This window comes from Erithacus rubecula, assembly GCF_903797595.1.
Source record: "Erithacus rubecula genome assembly, contig: scaffold_957_arrow_ctg1, whole genome shotgun sequence".
In the NCBI taxonomy this organism is placed as follows: Eukaryota; Metazoa; Chordata; class Aves; order Passeriformes; family Muscicapidae; genus Erithacus; species Erithacus rubecula.
The window spans coordinates 12,252-33,020 of record NW_027635375.1 but is presented as its reverse complement, the minus strand read 5'-3'; the positions used below and the strand labels follow the sequence as shown (position 1 = coordinate 33,020).

The window sequence follows — 20,769 nt, the reverse complement described above, 5'->3', positions numbered from 1 at the left end:
TTTGGGGATGGACTGGGTGTATTTTAGGGATGGTCTGGGTGTATTTTAGGGATGGTCTGGGCCTATTTTGGGTGTATTTTGGGGTGTTGTGGGGTCCCTGCAGCCCCTGACTGGAGCTGCCCCCCAGGACCTGAGCATGTCCGAGGAGGATCAGATGATGAGAGCCATCGCCATGTCCCTGGGCCAGGACATCCCCATGGAGCAGCGCGCCGAGTCCCCGGAGGTGGGACCCAAAAACACCATCTCCTGTCCCAAAACCACCAATTACAGCCCAAAAAAAAACCCCATTTACAGCCCCAAACATCCCCATGGAGCAGCACGCCGAGTCCCCGGAGGTGGCACCCAAAAACACCATCCCCTGTCCCAAAAACACCAATTCCAGCCCAAAAAAACCCCATTTACAGCCCCAAACATCCCCATGGAGCAGCGCGCCGAGTCCCCGGAGGTGGCACCCAAAAAACACATTTATAACCCCAAAAACACCATTTACAGCCCCAAAAACCCCATTTACAGCCCCAAAAACCCATTTACAGCCCCAAAAACCCCATTTACAGCCCCAAAAACCCATTTACAGCCCCAAAACCCCATTTACAGCCCCAAACATCCCCATGGAGCAGCGCGCCGAGTCCCCGGAGGTGGCACCCAAAAAACACATTTATAACCCCAAAACCCCATTTACAACTCAAAAACTCAATTAAAACCCCAAAACCACAAATTACAGCCCCAAAAACACATTTACAACCCCAAACACCCATTTACAACCCCAAAAACACCATTTCCCATCCCTACCCCATATCCCCCCATATCCCCACTCCTTACCCCATATCCCCCCATATCCCCCCTCCTCACCTCATATCCCCCCCATATCCCCCCATATCCCCCCATATCCCCACTCCTTACCCCATATCCCCCCATATCCCCCCATATCCCCCCATATCCCCACTCCTGACCCCATATCCCCCCATAACCCCCCCATATCCCCCCTCCTCACCCCATTTCCCCACTCCTTACCCCATTTACCCCCCATATCCCCACTCCTGACCCCACTCCTCACCCCATATTCCCCCATACCCCCCTCCTCACCCCATATCCCTTCATATCCTCCCATATCTCCCCATATCACCCACTCCTCACCCCATATCCCCCCATATCCCCACTCCTCACCCCATTTCCCCACTCCTCACCCCCTTTACCCCCCATATCCCCACTCCTCACCCCATATCTCCCCCATATCCCCCCTCCTCACCCCATTTCCCCACTCCTCACCCCATATCTCCCCCATATCCCCACTCCTCACCCCATATCTCCCCCATATCCCCCCTCCTCACCCCATTTCCCCACTCCTCACCCCATATCTCCCCCATATCCCCCACTCCTCACCCCATTTTCCCACTCCTCACCCCATATACCCCCATATCCCCACTCCTCACCCCATTTCCCCACTCCTCACCCCATATCCCCCCATATCCCCCACTCCTCACCCCATATCCCCCCATATCCCCACTCCTTACCCCATTTCTCCCCCATATCCCCCCATATCCCCCACTCCTCACCCCATATCCCCCCATATCCCCCACTCCTCACCCCATATCCCCCCATATCACCCCTCCTGACCCCATTTCTCCCCCATATCCCCCCATATCCCCCCTCCTGACCCCATTTCTCCCCCATATCCCCCCCTCCTGACCCCCCCTCCTGACCCCCTCCCCCGCAGGAGGCGGCGTGCCGTAAGGAGGAGGAGGAGCGCCGCGCTCGGGAGCGGCAGGAGGAGGAGGAGGCCAAGTGCCTGGAGAAGTTTGAGGGGGCAGAGCCGCTGGAGGCGGCGGAGCTGGGGGCGTTCACGGACGCCATGCTGCCCGGCTGCTCCCAGCTGCTGGACGAGCTGCCCGACACCGTGTACCGGGTGTGCGACCTGCTGATGACGGCCGTGCGGAGAAACGGCCCGGCTTACAGGGACAGTGTGCTCAAACAGGTGGTGCAGCAGGTATGGCGCCCTAAACCAGGCTTAAACCTGAGTTAAACCCACCCTAAACCTGCCCCGAGACCCCCAAACCCAACCCGATACCGTGTACCGGGTGTGCGACCTGCTGATGAAAACGGGCCGGGTTATAGGGACTCAGTGCTCAAACAGGTGGTGCAGCAGGTATGGGGCCCTAAACCAGGCTTAAACCTGAGTTAAACATGAGTTAAACCTGCTCTGAGACCCCCAAACCCAACCTGACATGGTGTACTGGGTGTGCGACCTGCTGATGAAAATGGGCCAGCTTACAGGGACTCAGTGCTCAAACAGGTGTTGCAGCAGGTATGGGGCCCTAAACCAGGCTTAAACCAGTGTTAAACCTGAGCTAAACCTGCCCTGAGACCCCCAAACCCAAACCCATGTGTGCGACCTGCTGATGACGGCAGGGACTCAGTGCTCAAACAGGTGGTGCAGCAGGTATAGGACCTTAAACCAGTCCTAAATCTGAGTTAAACCCACCATGAGACCCCCGAAACCCAACCCAATACTGTGTTAAACCCACCCTAAACCTGCCCCGAGACCCCCAAACCCAACCCGACACCGTGTACCGGGTGTGCGACCTGCTGATGAAAACGGGCCGGGTTATAGGGACTCAGTGCTCAAACAGGTGTTGCAGCAGGTATGGGGCCCTAAGCCAGGCTTAAATCTGAGAGTTAAACCCACCCTAAACCTGCCTCGAGACCCCCAAACCCAAACCCATGTGTGTGACCTGCTGATGACGGCCGTGCGGAGAAACGGCCCGGCTTACAGGGACAGTGTGCTCAAACAGGTGGTGCAGCAGGTATGGGGCCTTAAACCAGGCTTAAACCTGAGTTAAACATGAGTTAAACCTGCTCTGAGACCCCCAAACCCAACCCGACACCGTGTACCGGGTGTGCGACCTGCTGATGAAAACGGGCCGGGTTATAGGGACAGTGTGCTCAAACAGGTGGTGCAGCAGGTATGGGGCCTTAAGCCAGTCCTAAACTAGTCCTAAATCTGAGCTAAACCAACCCTGAGACCCCAAACCTGCCCTAAACCCAACCCAATACTGTGTGTGACCTGCTGATGGAAACGGGCCGGGCTATAGGGACTCAGTGCTCAAACAGGTGGTACAGCAGGTAGGGAGAGTTAAACCAGGCTTAAACCAGTCCTAAATCTGAGCTAAACCAACCCTGAGACCCCCAAAGCTGACCCAATACTGTGTGTGACCTGCTGATGATGACTGTGCCCCAAAACGGACCATCTTATAGGGACTCAGTGCTCAAACACGTGGTGCAGCAGGTATGGGGCCTTAAACCAGCCTTAAAGCCACCCTAAACCTGCCCCAAGACCCCCAAACTTGCCCCAAACCCAACCCAATACTGTGTGTGACCTGCTGATGATGGCCGTGTGCAGGAACGGGCCAGCCTATAGGAACTCAGTGCTCAAACAGGGGGCAGCAGGTATAGGGCCTTAAACCAGGATTAAATTTGAGCTAAACTTGAGTTAAACCAACCCCAAGACCCCCCAAACCCAACCTGACACCGTGTACCGGGTGTGTGACCTGCTGATGACGGCCGTGCGGAGAAACGGCCCGGCTTACAGGGACAGTGTGCTCAAACAGGTGGTGCAGCAGGTATGGGGCCCTAAACCCAGCTTAAACCAGTGTTAAACCTGAGCTAAACCTGCCCTGAGACCCCCAAACCCAAACCCATGTGTGCGACCTGCTGATGACGGCAGGGACTCAGTGCTCAAACAGGTGGTGCAGCAGGTATGGGACCTTAAACCAGTCCTAAATCTGAGCTAAACCCACCATGAGACCCCCGAAACCCAACCCAATACTGTGTTAAACCCACCCTAAACCTGCCCCGAGACCCCCAAACCCAACCCGACACCGTGTACCGGGTGTGCGACCTGCTGATGAAAACGGGCCGGCTTGTAGGGACTCAGTGCTCAAACAGGTGGTGCAGCAGGTATGGGGCCCTAAACCAGGCTTAAACCTGTGTTAAACCTGAGCTAAACCTGCCCTGAGACCCCAAACCTGCCCTAAACCCAACCCAATACTGTGTGTGACCTGCTGATGGAAACGGGCCGGGCTATAGGGACTCAGTGGTGAAACAGGTGGTACAGCAGGTAGGGAGAGTTAAACCAGGCTTAAACCAGTCCTAAACCTGAGCTAAACCAACCCCGAGACCCCCAAACCCAACCTGACACTGTGTGGGAGCTGCTGATGAAAACGGGCCGGACTATAGGGACCCTCAGTGACCCCTGACCCCACTGACCATTGACCCCTGACCTCACTGACCCCTGACCTCACTGACCCCTGACCCCACTGACCAGTGACCCCTGACCCCACTGACCATTGACCCCTGACCCCAGTTTTGGGAGGCAGCTGATGTCCTGATCAAGGCCGCCGTGCCGCTGACCCCTGACCCCATTGACCCCACTGACCATTGACCTCTGACCCTCACTGACCCCTGACTCTCACTGACCATTGACCCCCTGACCCCACTGACCATTGACCCCTGACCTCTGACCCCACTGACCATTGACCCTGACCCTTGACTTTTGACCTTTGACCCCAGGTTTGGGAGGCAGCCTATGTCCTGATCAAGGCGGCTGCGCTGCTGACCACTGACCCTTGACCTTTGACCCTTGACCTCTGATCCCAGGTTTGGGAGGCTGCTGATGTGATAATCAAGGTGGCCATGCCACTGACCCCTGACCTTTGAACCTTTACCTTTGACCCCCAGGTTTGGGAAGCTGCTGATATGCTTATCAAGGCTGCTGTGCCACTGACCCCTGACCCTCACTGACCATTGACCCCTGACCTCACTGACCATTGACCCCTGACCTCACTGACCATTGACCCCTGACCCTCACTGACCATTGACCCCTGACCTCACTGATCATTGACCCCTGACCCCACTGACCATTGACCCCTGACCATTGACCCCTGACCTCACTGCCCATTGACCCCTGACCATTGACCCCTGACCCCACTGACCATTGACCCCATTGACCCCTGACCTCACTGACCATTGACCCCTGACCCCACTGACCATTGACCCCTGACCTCACTGACCATTGACCCCTGACCCCACTGACCATTGACCCCTGACCCCACTGACCATTGACCCCTGACCTCACTGACCATTGACCCCTGACCCCACTGACCATTGACCCCTGACCCTCACTGACCATTGACCCCTGACCTCACTGACCATTGACCCCTGACCCCACTGACCATTGACCCCATTGACCCCTGACCTCACTGACCATTGACCCCTGACCTCACTGACCACTGACCCCTGACCCCACTGACCATTGACCCCTGACCCCACTGACCATTGACCCCTGACCTCACTGACCATTGACCCCTGACCTCACTGACCTCCAAACCCACTGACCTCCTGACCTTTGACCCTTGCCCTTTGCCCCCAGGTTTGGGAGGCAGCCGATGTCCTGATCAAGGCCGCCGTGCCGCTGACCCCTGACCTTTGACCCTTGCCCTTTGCCCCCAGGTTTGGGAGGCAGCTGATGTCCTGATCAAGGCCGCCGTGCCGCTGACCACCAGCGACACCAAGACGGTGTCGGAGTGGATCAGCCAAATGGCCACCCTGCCCCAGGCCTCCAACCTGGCCACGCGCATCCTGCTGCTCACCCTGCTCTTCGAGGTGCCCGAAAATGGGGGGACGGGGGAAATGGGGGCTGGAAAATGGGGGGACAGGGGGAAATGGGGGGCTGGAAAATGGGGGGGTGCAAAAAAATGGGGCAGGAAAATGGGGGGACAGGGGAAAAATGGGGGGCTGGAAAATGGGGGGACAGGGGGAAAATGGGGGGCTGGAAAATGGGGGGACAGGGGGAAAATGGGGGCTGGAAAATGGGGGGCTGGAAAATGGGGCAGGAAAATGGGGGGACGGGGAAAATGGGGGCTGGAAAATGGGGAATGTGAAAAATGGGGGCAGGAAAATGGGGGGACAGGGGAAAATGGGGGCTGGAAAATGGGGGGACAGGGGAAAATGGGGGGCTGGAAAATGGGGGGACAGGGGGGAAATGGGGGCTGGAAAATGGGGGGACAGGGGGAAATGGGGGGCTGGAAAATGGGGGGACAGGGGGAAATGGGGGCTGGAAAATGGGGGGACAGGGGAAAAATGGGGGCTGGAAAAAAAGGGGGTGCAAAAAAATGGGGCAGGAAAATGGGGGGACAGGGGGAAATGGGGGCTGGAAAATGGGGGATGTGAAAAATGGGGGGCAGGAAAATGGGGGGACAGGGGAAAAATGGGGGGCTGGAAAATGGGGGGGTGCAAAAAAATGGGGCAGGAAAATGGGGGGACGGGGGGAAATGGGGGGACAGGGGGAAAATGGGGGGCTGGAAAATGGGGGGACAGGGGGAAAATGGGGGGCTGGAAAATGGGGGGGTGCAAAAAAATGGGGGCAGGAAAATGGGGGATGTGAAAAATGGGGGCAGGAAAATGGGGCAGGAAAATGGGGGCAGGAAAATGGGGGGATGCAAAAAATGGGGGGACCCCGAAACTGGGGTGACCTCAAAAACTGGGGGGATCCAAAACTGGGAGTTCCCCGAAATCTGGGGGAGTTTTGGGGCTGTTCCTGTGGGTATTTCAGGGTTGTTTCTGGATGTTTCAATCTGGATTTCAGGGGTGTTTTCATGGATATTTTGGGGGTGTTTTAATGGATATTTTGGGGGTGTTTTAATGGATATTTCAGAGGTGTTTTGGTGGATTTTTTGGGGTGCTGATGTTTTTGGGGTGCCCCTGACTCCCCCAGGAGCTGAAGCTGCTCTTTGCCCACATGCTGAAGTCCAGCCCTGTGCTGGTTTTGGAGCTTTTAATACAAAGATTTTGGGTCTGTTCCTGTGGATATTTCAGGGACATTTTTGGATATTTCGATCAGGATTTTGGGGATGTTTTAATGGATATTTTGGGGGTGTTTTGATGGATATTTCGGGGTGCTGATGTTTTTGGGGTGCCCCAGGAGCTGAAGCTGCCCTGTGCCCGTGTGGTGGATTTTTGGGGCTGTTCCTGTGGATATTTCAGGGATGTTCCTGTGGATATTTCGATCAGGATTTTGGGGATGTTTTAATGGATATTTCGGGGGTGTTTTGATGGATATTTCGGGGTGCTGATGTTTTTGGGGTGCCCCTGACTCCCCTCAGGAGCTGAAGCTGCCCTGTGCCTGTGTGGTGGAATTTTGGGGCTGTTCCTGTGGGTATTTCTGGGATATTTCTGTGGATATTTCAGGGATATTTCTGGATATTTCAATCTGGATTTCGGGGATATTTTAATGGATATTTTGGGGGTGTTTTGATGGATTTTTTTGGGGTACTGATGTTTTTGGGGTGCCCCAGGAGCTGAAGCTGCCCTGTGCCCGTGTGGTGGAATTTTGGGGCTGCACCTCTGGATATTTCTGGGATGTTTCTGTGGATATTTCAGGGATATTTCTGGATATTTCGATCTGGATTTCGGGGATGTTTTAATGGATATTTTGGGGGTGTTTTGGTGGGTTTTTCGGTGGTGTATTGGTGGGTTTTTCGGGGTGCTGATGTTTTTGGGGTGCCCCAGGAGCTGAAGCTGCCCTGTGCCCGTGTGGTGGAATTTTGGGGCTGCACCTCTGGATATTTCAGGGACATTTCTGGATATTTCGATCGGGATTTCAGGGGCGTTCCGGTGGATATTTTGGGGGTGTTTTGGTGGGTTTTTCAGGGGTGTTTTGGTGGGTTTTTCGGGGTGCTGATGTTTTTGGGGTGCCCCAGGAGCTGAAGCTGCCCTGTGCCCGTGTGGTGGAGTCCAGCTGTGTGCTGGACGTGCTGATCAAGCTGCTGGAGGTGGTTCAGCCCTGCCTGCAGGCGGCCAAGGAGCACAAGGAGGTGCAGACCCCCAAGTAAGGACTGACCCCTCCCTGACCCCCCAAAATCCCCCCAGAGCCCCCCCAGGGTGCTCTCACAGCTGGTTTGTCCCCCCCAAACCCAGGTGGATCACCCCTGTCCTGCTGCTGATCGATTTCTACGAGAAAACTGCCGTGTCCTCCAAGCGCCGCGCGCAGATGAACAAGGTGGGGATTTGGGGGGAATTTGGGGGGGTTTGGGGAGTCCTGGGGGGAATTTGGGGGGTCCTGGGGGGAATTTGGGGAGTTCTCGGGAGAATTTGGGGAGTTCTTGGGGGAATTTGGGGAGTCCTGGGGGGGTTTGGGGGGGTCCTGAGGGAAATTTGGGGGTTTTGGGGAAACAGGGTGGGGCTGGGATGAGGGTGGAGCAGCCAGGGTGACACAGGAGTGACACAGGGGTGACACACAGAGCCCTGGGGTTACACACAGAGCCCTGGGTGACACAGGGGTGGCACACAGAACCCTGAGGTGACACAGGGGTGGCACACAGAGCCCTGGGTGACACAGGGGTGACACAGAGGTGACACACAGAGCCCTGGGTGACACAGGGGTGACACAGGGGTGGCATGCAGAGCCCTGGGTGACACAGGGGTGACACAGGGGTGGCACACAGAACCCTGAGGTGACACAGGGGTGGCACACAGAGCCCTGGGGTGACACACAGAGCCCTGAGTGACACAGGGGTGGCACACAGAGCCCTGGGGTGACACACAGAGCCCTGAGTGACACAGGGGTGGCACACAGAGCCCTGGGTGACACAGGGGTGACACAGAGGTGACACACAGAGCCCTGGGTGACACAGAGGTGACACAGGGGGTGGCACACAGAGCCCTGGGGTGACACAGAGGTGACACACAGAGCCCTGGGGGACACACAGAGCCCTGGGGGACACTGGGGTGACACAGGGATGGCACACAGAGCCCTGGGGGACACTGGGGTGACACAGGGATGGCACACAGAGCCCTGGGGGACACTGGGGTGACACAGAGGTGACACGCAGAGCCCTGGGTGACACACACAGCCCCGAGTGACACCTGACACAGTGACAGTCACCTCCCTCCCCACCACAACCACCCCCCAAACTTGGGCAGGATCCAGGGGGGCACTCAGGGGTCTCCAGGCCGTGACACCCCCCCCCCTCCCCATCCCCCCCCGTCCCCCCAGTACCTGCAGGCCAGCGGCAACAACTGGCGCTGGTTCGACGACCGCTCGGGGCGCTGGTGCAGCTACAGCGCCAGCAACAACAGCACCATCGACGCCGCCTGGAGAGCCGGAGAGCCCAGCGTGCGCTTCACCGCCGGGCGGCGGCGCTACACCGTGCAGTTCACCACCATGGTGCAGGTGGGGACACTGCCCTGGGTCTGGGGACACTGCCCTGGGGCTGGGGACACTGCCATGGGGCACAGGGACACACTGCTACACCGTGCAGTTCACCACCATGGTGCAGGTGGGGACACGGGGACACTGCCATGGGGTACAGGGGACATGGGGACACACAGCTACACCGTGCAGTTCACCACCATGGTGCAGGTGGGGACATGGGGACAGGCTGGGGACACTGCCATGGGGCTGGGACACACAGCTACACCGTGCAGTTCACCACCATGGTGCAGGTGGGGACATGGGGACACTGCCCTGGGGCACAGGGACACACTGCTACACCGTGCAGTTCACCACCATGGTGCAGGTGGGGACATGGGGACACTGCCATGGGGCACTGGGGACACTGCCATGGGGGGCTGGGACACACAGCTACACCGTGCAGTTCACCACCATGGTGCAGGTGGGGACATGGGGACACTGCCATGGGGCACAGGGACACACAGCTACACCGTGCAGTTCACCACAGTGGTGCAGGTGGGGACATGGGGACAGGCTGGGGACACACTGCTACACCGTGCAGTTCACCACCATGGTGCAGGTGGGGACATGGGGACACTGCCGTGGGGCTGGGGACACTGCCATGGGGCTGGGGACACTGCCATGGGGGGCTGGGGACACTGCCATGGGGCTGGGGACACTGCCGTGGGGGGCTGGGGACACTGCCGTGGGGGGCTGGGACACACTGCTACACCGTGCAGTTCACCACCATGGTGCAGGTGGGGGGACATGGGGACAGGCTGGGGACATGGGGACACTGCCATGACGCAGTGGGGCCATGGGGACACTGCCATGGGGCTGGGGACACTGCCATGGGGATGAGGACACACAGCTACACCATGCAGTTCACCACCATGGTGCAGGTGGGGACCTGGGGACACTGCCCTGGGGCTGGGGACATGGGGACACACAGCTACACCATGCAGTTCACCAGGCTGGGGACATGAGGACACTGCCCTGGGGACATGAGGACACTGCCCTGGGGACATGGAGACACTGCCCTGGGGCACTGGGACATGTCCAGGGTCAGCCAGGCCACAGGGCCATGGCTCAAGTGAAAGGGGACATGTCCTGGTGTCACCCAGTGAAGGGGACACAGCCCCAGTGTCCCTCCTGTGTCACCCCACAGGAAAGGGGCTCTATTGTCACTCCTGTCCCCGCTGTGTGACCCCCAGTGTCCCCCCTAACCCCCCGGTGTCCCCCTGACCCCGATGTCTCCCTGTGACCCCCCCCAGTGTCCTCCCTGACCCCTGTGTCCCCCCAGTGTCCCCCTGACCCCCCCCGACCCTGGTGTCCCCCTGTGACCCCCCAGTGTCCCCCGTGTCCCCCAGTGTCCCCCGGTGTCCCCCCTGACCCTGGTGTCCCCCAATGTCCCCCTGTCCCCCTGACGCTGTCCCCTGGTGTCCCCCTGACGCTGTCCCCGTCTCCTCTGGTGTCCCCTGACGCTGTCCCCTGGTGTCCCCCTGTCCCCCTGACCCTGTCCCTGGTGTCTCCCTGTCCCCCTGACCCTGTCCCCGGTGTCCCCCTGTCCCCCTGACGCTGTCCCCGGTGTCCCCTGGTGTCCCCCTGACCCTGTCCCCGGTGTCCCCTGGTGTCCCCCTGACGCTGTCCCCTGGTGTCCCCTGGTGTCCCCTGACGCTGTCCCCATGTCCCCTGTCCCCCTGACGCTGTCCCCGTGTCCCCTGGTGTCCCCTGACGCTGTCCCCATGTCCCCCTGTCTCCTGACGCTGTCCCCGTGTCCCCCTGACGCTGTCCCCGGTGTCCCCTGGTGTCCCCCTGTCCCCTGACGCTGTCCCCGGTGTCCCCTGGTGTCCCCCTGTCCCCTGACACTGTCCCCGTGTCCCCTGGTGTCCCCCTGACGCTGTCCCCGTGTCCCCTGTCCCCCCCTGACGCTGTCCCCGTGTCCCCTGACGCTGTCCCCGTGTCCCCTGACGCTGTCCCCGTGTCCCCTGGTGTCCCCTGACGCTGTCCCGGTGTCCCCTGACGCTGTCCCCGTGTCCCCTGGTGTCCCCTGACGCTGTCCCGGTGTCCCCTGACGCTGTCCCCGTGTCCCCTGACGCTGTCCCCGTGTCCCCTGTCCCCCCCTGACGCTGTCCCCATGTCTCCTGTCCCCCCCTGACGATGTCCCCGTGTCCCCTGACCCCCCTGACGCTGTCCCCGTGTCCCCTGTCCCCCCCTGACGCTGTCCCCATGTCCCAGGTGAACGAGGAGACGGGGAACCGGCGCCCGGTGATGCTGACGCTGCTGCGCCCCCCCCGGGCCGGGAAGGGCCGCGAGGAGGGGGGGGGCGAGGACCCCGAGGGGAAGGGCAAGGACGAGACCCCCGGTACGGGCAGGGGGCATGGGGGGGCTGGGGAGGGGTCGGAGGGGTTTGAGGGGTTTTGGGGAGGGGTTTTGGGGGGGTCTGAGGGGTTTGGGGAGGGGTCTGAGGGGATTGGGGAGGGATCAGAGGGGTTTTGGGGAGGGGTCTGAGGGGTTTGAGGAGGGGTCTGAGGAGTTTGGGGAGGGGTCTGAGGTGTTATGGGGGTGTGAGGGGTTTTTGTGGGTTCTGAGGGTTTTTTGTGGATTGTTCTGAGGGGTTTTGGGGAGGGGTCTGAGGGGTTTTGGAGTGTTTGAGGGGTTTTGGGAGGGGTCTGAGGGGTTTGGGGAGGGGTCTGAGAGGCTTTGGGAAGACCTGGGGGTTTGGGGAGGGGTTTTGGGGAGGGGTCTGAGGGGTTTTGGGGAGGGGTCTGAGGGGCTTGAGGAGGGGTCAGAGGAGTTTGGGGAGGGGTCTGAGGGGTTAGGGGGTGTGAGGTGTTTTGGGGTGTCTGAGGAGTTTGGGGAGGGGTCTGAGGGGTTAGGGGGTGTGAGGTGTTTTGGGGTGTCTGAGGGATTTGGGGAGGGGTCTGAGGAGTTATGGAGGTGTGAGGGGTTTGGGGAGGGGTCTGAGGGGTTTGGGGAGGGGTCTGAGGAGTTATGGAGGTGTGAGGGGTTTGGGGAGGGGTCTGAGGGGTTTGGGGAGGGGTCTGAGGGGTTTTGGGGGTGTGAGGGGTTTTGGGGTGTCTGGGGGGTTTGGGGAGGGGTCTGTGGGGTCAGGGGGGATCATAGAGGTCATGTAGGGGTCAGAATGGCCATGGTGGGGTCATGGGGGGGTCACAGGGGCAATGGGGGATCACAATGGTAGTGGAGGGGTTATAGGGGTCCTGGTGGGGTCACAGGGGCCATGGAGGGGGTCAGAGAGGTCATGGGGGGTCAGAACGGTCATGATGGGGTCATGGGGGGGTCATAGAGGTCATGGTGGGGTTATGGAGGTCATGGGGGGGTGATAGGGGTCATGGGGGTCATAGAGGTCATAGTGGGGTCATTGAGGTCATGGGGGGGTCATGGATGTCATGGTGGGGTTATGGAGGTCATGGGGGGGTCATGATGGGGTGATGGGGTCATTGGGGGTCATTGAGGTCATGGTGGTGTCAAAATGGTCATGGTAGGGTGAGAATAGCCATGGTGAGCTCCCACTCACCACAGCCTACCCCATAACCCCCCAAAACCCCTCTCTCACCCCACCCCACCCCCTCCCCCCCACAGCTCCAGACCCTCCACCATCCGACGAAGATCCCCCACCCACCACCACCCCCCCCACCCCCACCCCTTCCACCACCACCAGCAGCGCCCCCTCCCCCTCTCCCCCTTGCACGGCCCCCGCGGAGCCCTCGGAGGAGGCGGAGGAGGCTCCGGTGCGGGGGCTGGCGGAGGAGGCGGTGCCGGCGGTGCTGCGGGCGTGCGTCAGCATGCTGGGGGTGCCGGTGGACCCCGACACGCTGCACGCCACGCTGCGGCTGTGCCTGCGCCTGACGCGGCAGCACAAGCACGCGCTGCTGTTCGCCGAGCTGCGCTCCACCCGCACCATCCTGGCGCTGACGCAGAGCTCGGGCTTCACCGGCTTCACGCCGCTGGTGACGCTGCTCTTCCGGCACATCATCGAGGATCCCTGCACGCTGCGGCACACCATGGAGAAGGTGGGCGAGGGTGGGGGGGGGTGGGTAGGTTGTGACTGTGCCAGCTGTGTCCTCGTGAGCAGTGTCATCGTGCTCACACTGTCCCCATATCCACACTGTCCCAGTGCTCACAGTGTCCCCATGCCCACACTGTCCCCATATCCACACTGTCCCCATGCCCACACTGTCCCCATGCCCACACTGTCCCCATGCCATTCTCATACCCACAGCCTCCCCGTACCCACACTGTCCCCGTATCCACTGTCCCCATGCCATTCTCATGCCCAAACTGTCCCCATGCCTACTCTCTCCCCATGCCCACACTGTCCCCATGCCATCCTCATACCCACACTGTCCCCATGCCCACTCCGTCCCCATGCTCACTGTCCCCAGGCCCACAGTGTCCCCATGCCATCCTCATGCCCACATTGTGCCCATACCCACTGTCCCCATGCTCACACTGTCCCCATGCTCACACTGTCCCCATACTCACACTGTCCCCTTACTCACTGTTCCTGTACTCACTGTCCCCATACCCACTGTCCCCCACGCTGTCCCCACACCATCACAGTACCCACACTGTCCCCACACTGTCCCCATGCCCACTGCCCCTGTACCCACTGTCCCCATGCCCACACTGTCCCCACGGTGTCCCTGCTGTCCCCATACCCACGGTGTCCCTGTTATCACTGTGTGTCCCTGCTGTCCCCATGGTGTCCCTGCTATCCCAGTGTGTCCCTGCTATCCCTGTGTGTCCCTGCTGTCCCCATGGTGTCCCTGCTATCCCAGTGTGTCCCTGCTATCCCTGTGTGTCCCTGCTGTCCCCATGGTGTCGCTGCTGTCCCTGTGTGTCTCTTCTGTCCCCTATACCCACACTGTCCCCATGATGTCCCTGCTGTCCCTCTGTGTCCCTGCTATCCCTGTGTGTCCCTGCTGTCCCCATACCCGCGGTGTCCCTGTCCCCAGGTGGTGTGCTCGGCAGCCACCAGCAGTGCTGGCAGCACCACCTCGGGGGTGGTGTCCTTGCTGTCCCCAGTGTGTCCTTGCTGTCCCCGTGGTGTCCCTGCTGTCTCCATGGTGTCCCTGCTGTCCCCAGGGTGTCCCTGTTGTCCCAGTGTGTCCCTGCTGTCCCCATACCCACACTGTCCCCATACTCATGGTGTCCCTGTCCCCAGGTGGTGCGCTCTGCAGCCACCAGCGGCGCTGGCAGCACCACCTCGGGGGTGGTGTCCTTGCTGTCCCCGTGGTGTCCCTGCTGTCCCCATGGTGTCCCTGCTGTCCCCATACCCACACTGTTCCCATACTCATGGTGTCCCTGTCCCCAGGTGGTGCGCTCTGCAGCCACCAGCGGTGCTGGCAGCACCACCTCGGGGGTGGTTTCGGGCAGCCTGGGCTCTCGGGAGGTGAATTACATCCTGCGGGTGCTGGGCCCCGCCGCCTGCCGCAGCCCCCACGTCTTCACCGAGGTGGCCACGGGCTGCATCCGCATCGCCCTGCCCGCCCCCCGCGGCTCCGGCACCGGTGAGGGGCAGGGGGGATATGGGGGAACACGGGGGGGACACGGGGGGGACACGGGCTGCATCCGCATCGCCCTGCCCGCCCCCCGCGGCTCCGGCACCGGTGAGGGGCAGGGGGGACATGGGGGGGACATGGAGGGGACATGGGGGGGACACGGGCTGCATCCGCATCGCCCTGCCTGCCCCCCGCGGCTCCGGCACCGGTGAGGGACAGGGGGGACATGGGGGGGACACGGAGGGGACACGGGGGACACGGGGGGGACACAGGGGGGACACGGGCTGCATCCGCATCGCCCTGCCCGCCCCCCGCGGCTCCGGCACCGGTGAGGGGCAGGGGGGTCATGGAGGGACACGGGGGAGCACCAGGGGGGCACGAAGAGGGCACAGGGACACTGGGGGGGGAGTCTGGAGGGGAAACGGGGGTCCTGGAGTGGGCATGGGGACATGATGAGGGTCTTGAAGGGGGGACAGGGACACAACAGGGATCCTGGAAGGGGCATGGGGATGTTGGGGGGAGGTCCTGAAGGAGTGACAGGGACATGGAGAGGGCACAGGGGGGTCCTGGAGAGGGAATAGGGGAGTGGGGAGGGGGCATGGGGACATGGGGGGTGGTCCTGGAGCAGTGACAGGGACATGGAGGGGACACAGGGGCCCCCCAAACCCCTGACCCCCCTTAGGACCCCCCCAAACTCCTGAGCCCCCCAAATCTCTAACCCCCCTGATGACCTCCTCACATCCCTGACCCCCCCAAACCCCTGACCCCCCCGAATTTTGCAACCTCAGATGACGAGTTTGAGAACCTGAGGATCAAGGATCCAAATCACTAACCCACCCCCCAAACCCCTGAACCCCCCAAACCCTTGACCCCCCCTACAGACCCCCCAAACTCCTGAGCCCCCCAAATCTCTAACCTCCCCCAATTTTTCAGCCTCAGATGACGAGTTTGAGAACCTGAGGATCAAGGGTCCAAATCTCTGACCCCCCTGAGGCCCCCAAACCCCTGACCCCCTAAGGACTCCCCAAACCCCTGAGCCCCCCAAATCTCTAACCCCCCCCAATTTTTCAGCCTCAGATGACGAGTTTGAGAACCTGAGGATCAAGGGTCCAAACCCCTGACCCCCCTAAGGACCCCCCAAACTCCTGAGCCCTCCAAACCCCTGACCCCCCTAAGGACCCCCCAAAGCCCTGAGCCCCCCAAATCTCTAACCCCCCCAATTTTTCAGCCTCAGATGACGAGTTTGAGAACCTGAGGATCAAGGGTCCCAACGCAGTGCAGCTGGTGAAAACCACCCCGGCCAAGGCGGCGGCGCTGCCGCCCATCCCCGAGCCCATCCGGGACGTCATCTACGACATGCTGAATGCCCTGGCAGCCTACCACGCCCCCGAGGAGGGTACGGGGGGCTGGGGGCTGGGGGACCCCCCAGAGAGGTGTGGGGGGCACGTGGAACAGGAATTGGGGTGTCCTGTGCTGTGCCCTGGGTGTCCTGTGCAATGCCCTGGGTTCCCACCAGACTCTGGTAAGAGTTTGGGGGGCTCAGGGGATCCACACAAGGGGGGGGGCAGACACCCCCAGAGAGGTTTGGGGTGCAAGGGGAGGAGTGGGGGGCATGTGGAATGGGAATTGGGGTGTTCTGTGCAATGCCCTGAGTGTCCTCCAAACTCTGACATGGGTCTGTGACAAGAGTTTGGGGTGCTAAGGGAGGAATTGGGCTGTCCATAGAGGAATTGGGGTGCCCATATAGGAGAGGAATTGGGGTGCCCATATAGAAGAAATTGGGGTGCCCATAGAGGAATAATTGGGATGCCCATAGAGGAGAGGAATTGGGTGCCCATTTGGAAGGAAGTGTGGTGTATATATAGAGGAACTGGGGTGTCCATAGAGGAAGAATTGGGTGCCCATATAGAGGAATTGGGGTGCCCCTATAGGAAAAGAATTGAAGTGCCCATACAGGAGGAATTGGGGTGCCCATATATAGAAATTGGGGTGTCCATACAGGAAGAATTAGGGTGCCAATATAGGAAGAATTGGGGTGCCCATATAGAGGAATAGGGGTGCCCATACAGGAAGAATTGGGGTGCCCATATAGGAGGAATTGGGGTGCCCATACAGGAAGAATTGGGGTGCCCATATAGGAGGAATTGGGGTGCCCATACAGGAAGAATTGGGGTGCCCATATAGGAGGAATTGGGGTGCCCATATAGGAGGTATTGGGGTGCCCATATACAGGAATTGGGGTGCCCATATAGGAGGAATTGGGGTGCCCATATAGAGGAATTGGGGTGCTCCTATAGGAACAATCAGGGTGCCCCTATCCCCCCTCCATCCCCTCTGGGGCTCTCCCCCTGCCCCCTCCCTCCCCTCTGGTGCTCCCCCCGTGCCCCCTGAGTGCCGTGTCCCCCCCAGGTGACAAGGGGGACCCCAAGGGTGCTGCTCCCAGCGAGGTGAGCCAGCTGCTGTCGGACATTGGGGATGACATGTACCAGCAGTACCGCAGCCTGACCCGGCCCCCCCCCGACTTCGACCCCCCTGCCGGCTTTGCCATCAACGTACGGCCCGCCCCGGGGGCTGGGGGGGCTTGGGGGGGGTGGGGGAGGGGGTGGAGGGGGTTATAGGGTGGGTGGAGGAGGCTAGGGGTGGTTATGGAGTGGTTTGGGTGGGTTATGGGGTGGGTTGAGGGATTGTGGGGTGGATTGAGGGGGTTATGAGGAGGCTGGGGAGTGGATTAAAGGGTTATGGGGTAGTTTGGGGGGGTTATGGGGTAGTTTGGGGGGGTTATGGGGTGGGTGGAAGGGGTTATGGGGGGGTTGATGAGTCTGGGGGGTGATTTAAAGGGTTATGGGGTGGTTTGGGGGGTTATGAGGTGGTTTGGGGGGGTTATGAGGTGGTTTGGGGGGGTTATGGGGTGGGTTGAGGAGGCTAGGGGGTGGTTTGGGTGGCTATGGGGCAGTTTTGGGGTGGTTTGGGGCAGTTTTGGGGGGGTTTGGGTGGCTGTGGGGCAGTTTGGGTGGCTGTGGGGCAGTTTTGGGGCAGTTTTGGGGCAGTTTTGGTGCTATGGGGCAGTTTGGGTGCCTGTAGGGCAGTTTTGGGGGGGTTTGGGTGGCTGTGGGGCAGTTTTGGGGCTGTGGGGCAGTTTTGGGGCTCTGGGGCAGTTTTGGGGTTTTTGGGGCTGCCCCAGGCTCTGACCCCTCCCCCTCCCCAGGCCCAGGTTTTCGCTGCTGACGGAGCCGCGGCCGAGACGCCGCCCTCGGGAACGCCCCAGGGGGAAGGTGGCACTGTCCCCTCTGTCCCCTGCTGTCCCTCCATGCCCCTGACCCTGTCACTGTGTCCCCTGACCCCATCCCCATGTCCCTGACCCTGTCCCCACATCCCCTGACCCTGTCCCCGTGTCCCCTAACACTGTCCCCAAATCCCCTGACCGTGTCCCTGACTCTGTCCACGCTGTCCCCATGTCCCCTAATGCTGTCCCTGTGCCCCCTGATACTGTCCCCACATCCCCTGACCTGTGTCCCTGACCCCATCCCCTGTCCCTGTCCCCCTGTCCCTGTCCCCATGTCTCTGACCCCAATCCCGTGTCCTTGTCCCCATGTCCCCTGACCCCATTCTCATGTCCCTGTCCCCATGTCCCTGTCCCCATCCCTGTCACCCTGTCCCTGTCCCTCTGTGCCTGACCCTGTCCCCCGTGTCCCTGTCCCCATGTCCCCTGACCCCATCCCCGTGTCCCTGACCCCCTTCTCATGTCCCTGTCCCTCTGTCCCTGACCCGCTGTCCCCATCCCTGTCCCCCTGTCCCTGTCCCCCTGTCCCTGACCCCATTCCCATCCCCCCGTTCCTGTCCCTCTGTCCCTGTCCCCATCCCTGACCCCATTTCCATGTCCCTGTCCCCCTGTCCCTGTCCCTCCATCCCTGTCCCCGTCCCTGTCTTCCTGTCTCCATCCCTGACCCCATCCCTGTCCCCATGTCCCCTGACTCCATCCCCCTGTCCCTGTCCCCATCCCTGACCCCACCCCCTGGCCCTGGCTCTGTCCCCCTGTCCCCATCCCTGTCCCTGTCCCCATCCCTGACCCCATTTCCATGTCCCTGTCCCCCTGTCCCTGTCCCTCCGTCCCTCTCCCCGTCCTCCTGTCCCCATGTCCCCTGACCCCATCCCCCTCTCCCTGTCCCCCTGTCCCCATCCCTGACCCCATTCCCCCATCCCTGTCCTTCTGTCCCCGTCCCTGTCCCCATCCCTGACCCCGTGTCCCCTGTCCCCCTGTCCCTGTCCCCATTCCCATGTCCCTGACCCCATCCCCCTGTCCCCATCCCCCTGTCCCCATTCCCATGTCCCTGACCCCATCCCCCTGTCCCCATCCCCATCCCTGACCCCCCCTGTCCCCGCAGCCTCCAGCCCCGAGGAGGGCCGCGATGGCCGCAAGGACAAGGAGGGTGAGCGCGGCGAGGAGCGGGGCCGGGCGCGCGGCTCCAAGCCGCTGATGCCGACCTCCACCATCCTGCGGCTGCTGGCGGAGCTGGTGCGCTCCTACGTGGGCATCGCCGCGCTCATCGCCAACTACAGCTACAGCGTGGGACAGTCCGAGCTCATCAAGGAGGTGACACGGGGACAGGGACACGGGGGCAGCTGGGGACAGACAGGGACAGGCTGAGCTCAGCAAGGAGGTGACACGGGGACAGGGACACCGGGCAGCTGGGGACAGGGACAGGGACAGTCCGAGCTCATCAAGGAGGTGACACGGGGACAGGGACACCGGGGCAGCTGGGGACAGGGACAGGCTGAGCTCAGCAAGGAGGTGACACGGGGACAGGGACACCAGGGCAGCTGGGGACAGAGAGGGACAGGCTGAGCTCATCAAGGAGGTGACACTGGGACAGGGACACGGGGCAGCTGGGGACAGACAGGGACAGTCCGAGCTCATCAAGGAGGTGACACGGGGACAGGGACATGGGGCAGCTGGGGACAGGGACAGGCTGAGCTCAGCAAGGAGGTGACACGGGGACAGGGACACCGGGGCAGCTGGGGACAGACAGGGACAGTCCGAGCTCAGCAAGGAGGTGACACGGGGACAGGGACACGGGGTCAGCTGGGGACAGACAGGGACAGTCCGAGCTCAGCAAGGAGGTGACACGGGGACAGGGACACCGGGGCAGCTGGGGACAGGGACAGAGACAGGCTGAGCTCAGCAAGGAGGTGACACGGGGACAGGGACACCGGGGCAGCTGGGGACAGAGCCAGGCTGAGCTCAGCAAGGAGGTGACACAGGGACACCGGGGCAGCTGGGGACAGACAGGGACAGGCTGAGCTCAGCAAGGAGGTGACACGGGGACAGGGACACGGGTCAGCTGGGGACAGACAGGGACAGGCCGAGCTCAGCAAGGAGGTGACACAGGGACAGACAGGGCCAGCCAGGGCCACCGGGCCTGGGGACAGGGAGGGGCAGTCTGAGCTGGGTGTGTGACCCCCCTGTCCGTGTGTCTGGGTGTGTGACCCTCGTGTTCCCCCCTGTCCCCCATCCAGGTGTGTGACCCCCCCCCCCATCAGGGTGTGTGACCCCCATGTCCCCCTGTCCCGTCTGTCCAGCTGTGTGTCCTCTGTCTGGCTGTGACCCCCATGTCCCCTGTCTGTCCGACTGTGTGTCCCCTGTCTGTCCGACTGTGTGTCCCCTGTCCGGCTGTGACCCCCATGTCCCCTGTCTGTCCGGCTGTGTGTCCCCTGTCTGGCTGTGATCCTGTGTCCCCCTGTCCCCTGTCTGTCCGGCTGTGACCCCCGTGTCCCCGCAGGACTGCAGCGTGCTGGCCTTTGTCCTGGACCACCTGCTGCCTCACCAGCAGAACGCCGAGGACAAGGACACGCCGGCGCTGGCGCGGCTGTTCCTGGCCAGCCTGGCGGCCGCCGGCAGCGGCACCGACGCGCAGGTGGCGCTGGTCAACGAGGTCAAGGCCGCGCTCGGCCGCGCGCTGGCCATGGCCGAGAGCACCGAGAAACACGCCAGGTGGGACGGGGGGACAGGGGGACAGTGTG

The 20,769-nt window shown here is 61.4% G+C and overlaps 1 protein-coding gene across 1 annotated transcript in view; it reads left to right on the top strand.

Moving 5' to 3' along the window:
- Positions 1-96: 96 nt before the first annotated feature.
- Positions 97-20,769, top strand: part of HUWE1 (HECT, UBA and WWE domain containing E3 ubiquitin protein ligase 1) — a 32,327-nt gene continuing 11,654 nt past the window's right edge. Inside the window, exons 1-14 of the mRNA XM_079333318.1 lie at positions 97-223; positions 1,715-1,984; positions 5,506-5,658; positions 7,755-7,882; positions 7,972-8,053; positions 9,050-9,226; positions 11,465-11,591; positions 12,830-13,260; positions 14,565-14,760; positions 15,980-16,147; positions 17,161-17,303; positions 17,957-18,023; positions 19,134-19,342; positions 20,529-20,740. Coding sequence (XP_079189444.1) covers positions 137-223; positions 1,715-1,984; positions 5,506-5,658; positions 7,755-7,882; positions 7,972-8,053; positions 9,050-9,226; positions 11,465-11,591; positions 12,830-13,260; positions 14,565-14,760; positions 15,980-16,147; positions 17,161-17,303; positions 17,957-18,023; positions 19,134-19,342; positions 20,529-20,740 — 2,450 coding nt within the window. The 5' untranslated portion in view covers positions 97-136. The remainder of the gene's footprint in view (positions 224-1,714; positions 1,985-5,505; positions 5,659-7,754; positions 7,883-7,971; positions 8,054-9,049; positions 9,227-11,464; positions 11,592-12,829; positions 13,261-14,564; positions 14,761-15,979; positions 16,148-17,160; positions 17,304-17,956; positions 18,024-19,133; positions 19,343-20,528; positions 20,741-20,769) is intronic.